General features: G+C 35.6%; 1 protein-coding gene across 1 annotated transcript; it reads left to right on the top strand.

The window, feature by feature from the left end:
- The first annotated feature begins 312 nt into the window (after positions 1-312).
- On the top strand, positions 313-867 carry LOC131658248 (secreted RxLR effector protein 161-like). The gene has a single exon (XM_058927562.1). It carries the CDS (start codon positions 313-315, stop codon positions 865-867), a length of 555 nt encoding a protein of 184 aa, XP_058783545.1.
- The last annotated feature ends 1166 nt before the right edge of the window (positions 868-2033 follow it).

Raw genomic sequence — 2033 nt, 5'->3', positions numbered from 1 at the left:
CCTACTTATCCAAATCGTATGTTTAAGCTAAAGAAAGCTCTTTCTGGTTTGAAGCAAACTCCCTGAGTTTGGTATGAAAGGTTAACAAAATTTCTTGTTAACAACTGGTTACAATAAAGGAGGAATAGACAAGACCTTGTTTGTCAAGGAGAATGATGGCAAACTTATGACCACTCAAAGTTATGTTGATGATATTATGTTTGGAGGAATGTCAGACCAAATGGTGGAACACTTTGTCAAAAAAATGCAATCAAAATTTGAGATGAGTCTTGTTGGTGAATTAACATATTTTCTTGGACATCAATAAAACAGATGGATGACTCCATTTTCATCTATCAAAGCAAGTATGCCAAGAAGATAGTGAAGAAGTTTTGGATGGAGAATGCAAGGCATAAGAGGACACATGCTCCTACTCATATGAATTTATCAAAGGATAAATATGGTGTCGTTGTTGATCAAAGTTTATACAGAAGTATGATTGGAAGCTTGTTATATCTTACATCTAGCCGACCTGATATCACATTTGCTGTAAATGTATGTGCAAGGTATCAAGCTGATCCAAAAACCAGTCACATCAATCAAGTGAAAATAATTTTTAAGTACATCAATGGTACAAGTGACTACATAATGTTATACTCTCATGGTTCAGGTTCTATGCTTGTAGGGTATTGTGATGCAGATTGGGCTGGTAGTGCGGATGATAGAAAAAGCACGTTTGGTGGATGTTTCTTTTTGGGAAACAATATCATTTCTTGGTTTAGTAAGAAGCAAAAATGTGTCTCGCTGTCTACTGCTGAAGTTGAGCATATTATAGTTGAAAGTAGCTGTTCACAACTCATGTGGATGAAACAAATGTTGAAGGAATAAAATATCGAGCAAGATGTCATGACATTATATTGTGACAATCTGAGTGCTATCAATATTTCAAAAAATCCTATACAACACAGCAGGACCAAACATATTGAAATCTGTCATCATTTTATCAGAGAGCTGGTTGAAGATAAAGTGATCACTCTAGAGTATATACCCACTAAGAAACAATTGACTGATTTTTCACCAAAGCTTCGGTGCTAATTAGTTTGAAAATCTTAGAGGTTAGCTGGGAATCTGCTTTATGGAATAGTTATAGCAATTACAGACATGGAGGAGTGCAACTGTTACTGCATCTTTCCTCTAATTTCTGAGGCTTGAGAAGCCTACTCAAATTTCTATGTACAAGGGATGGAACAGAAGGTCTCTGCAAGACAGCCACAAGAAATGCATAAGGATTTTTTACAAGGGCAGGAGGTGGAAGACCATCTAAAAGTGATACAGATTTGTGTGTTTCCACCAAATATGTGTGCTTCCATTTGTGTGTGTTGCTTGATTGTAATATTTGTGTGCTTCCGTATGTTTACATTTACTTTTTTCTCTTTCAATTTTTGGCTAACAAGGGGAGTAAAGTGTTAGTGTGTTTTTTTATTGTCCTGATGTTACAAAACATGTTATTGTGGTTGCCTGCTGGAACTATTTAGGGGGGCATGATAGTGTGTCATGCTGATTGATTGTGTTGCTGCAGGTACTAAAGACTGAAGACTGGAGATTGAATAATATGTGCAAGATGTTCTGACATCCTACTGAATGTGAGGCTTTTTAATTATCTTCTGTTGCATATGCCTCTGATGTGTGAACTTAAGTAGTTCATGTTCTGGTATCCCTTTGAGGATAGTACGGGTTCTATATGACATGGGGAGCAATGGACTTGTCTGTTTATACAAGCTCCAAAGAGCTTTAAAAAAACAAGACCTTTATGTGTAACTATTTTGCATATCTGATATATATTTGCAATTTGTTTTAGATTTATATGCTATCATGTAAATGTGATTTATCTCCAGGACTTAATTGTGCTTTGGTTATTTTAGCCAAAATTTGTCAAATGGGGAGATTCTTAGTTCCATGGTTTTTGTAATTGGTATAATTTTGCTAAAATATGGTTCTTAACTGATGTTGAGAAAGATGTTGAAACATCTTGTCCTACTGTCATAACAGGTTCA

Source organism: Vicia villosa, linkage group LG3 (assembly GCF_029867415.1).
Source record: "Vicia villosa cultivar HV-30 ecotype Madison, WI linkage group LG3, Vvil1.0, whole genome shotgun sequence".
Taxonomy (NCBI): domain Eukaryota; kingdom Viridiplantae; phylum Streptophyta; class Magnoliopsida; order Fabales; family Fabaceae; genus Vicia; species Vicia villosa.
The sequence above is the reverse complement of the archived record's forward strand: the minus strand, read 5'-3'. Positions and strand labels throughout refer to the sequence as shown.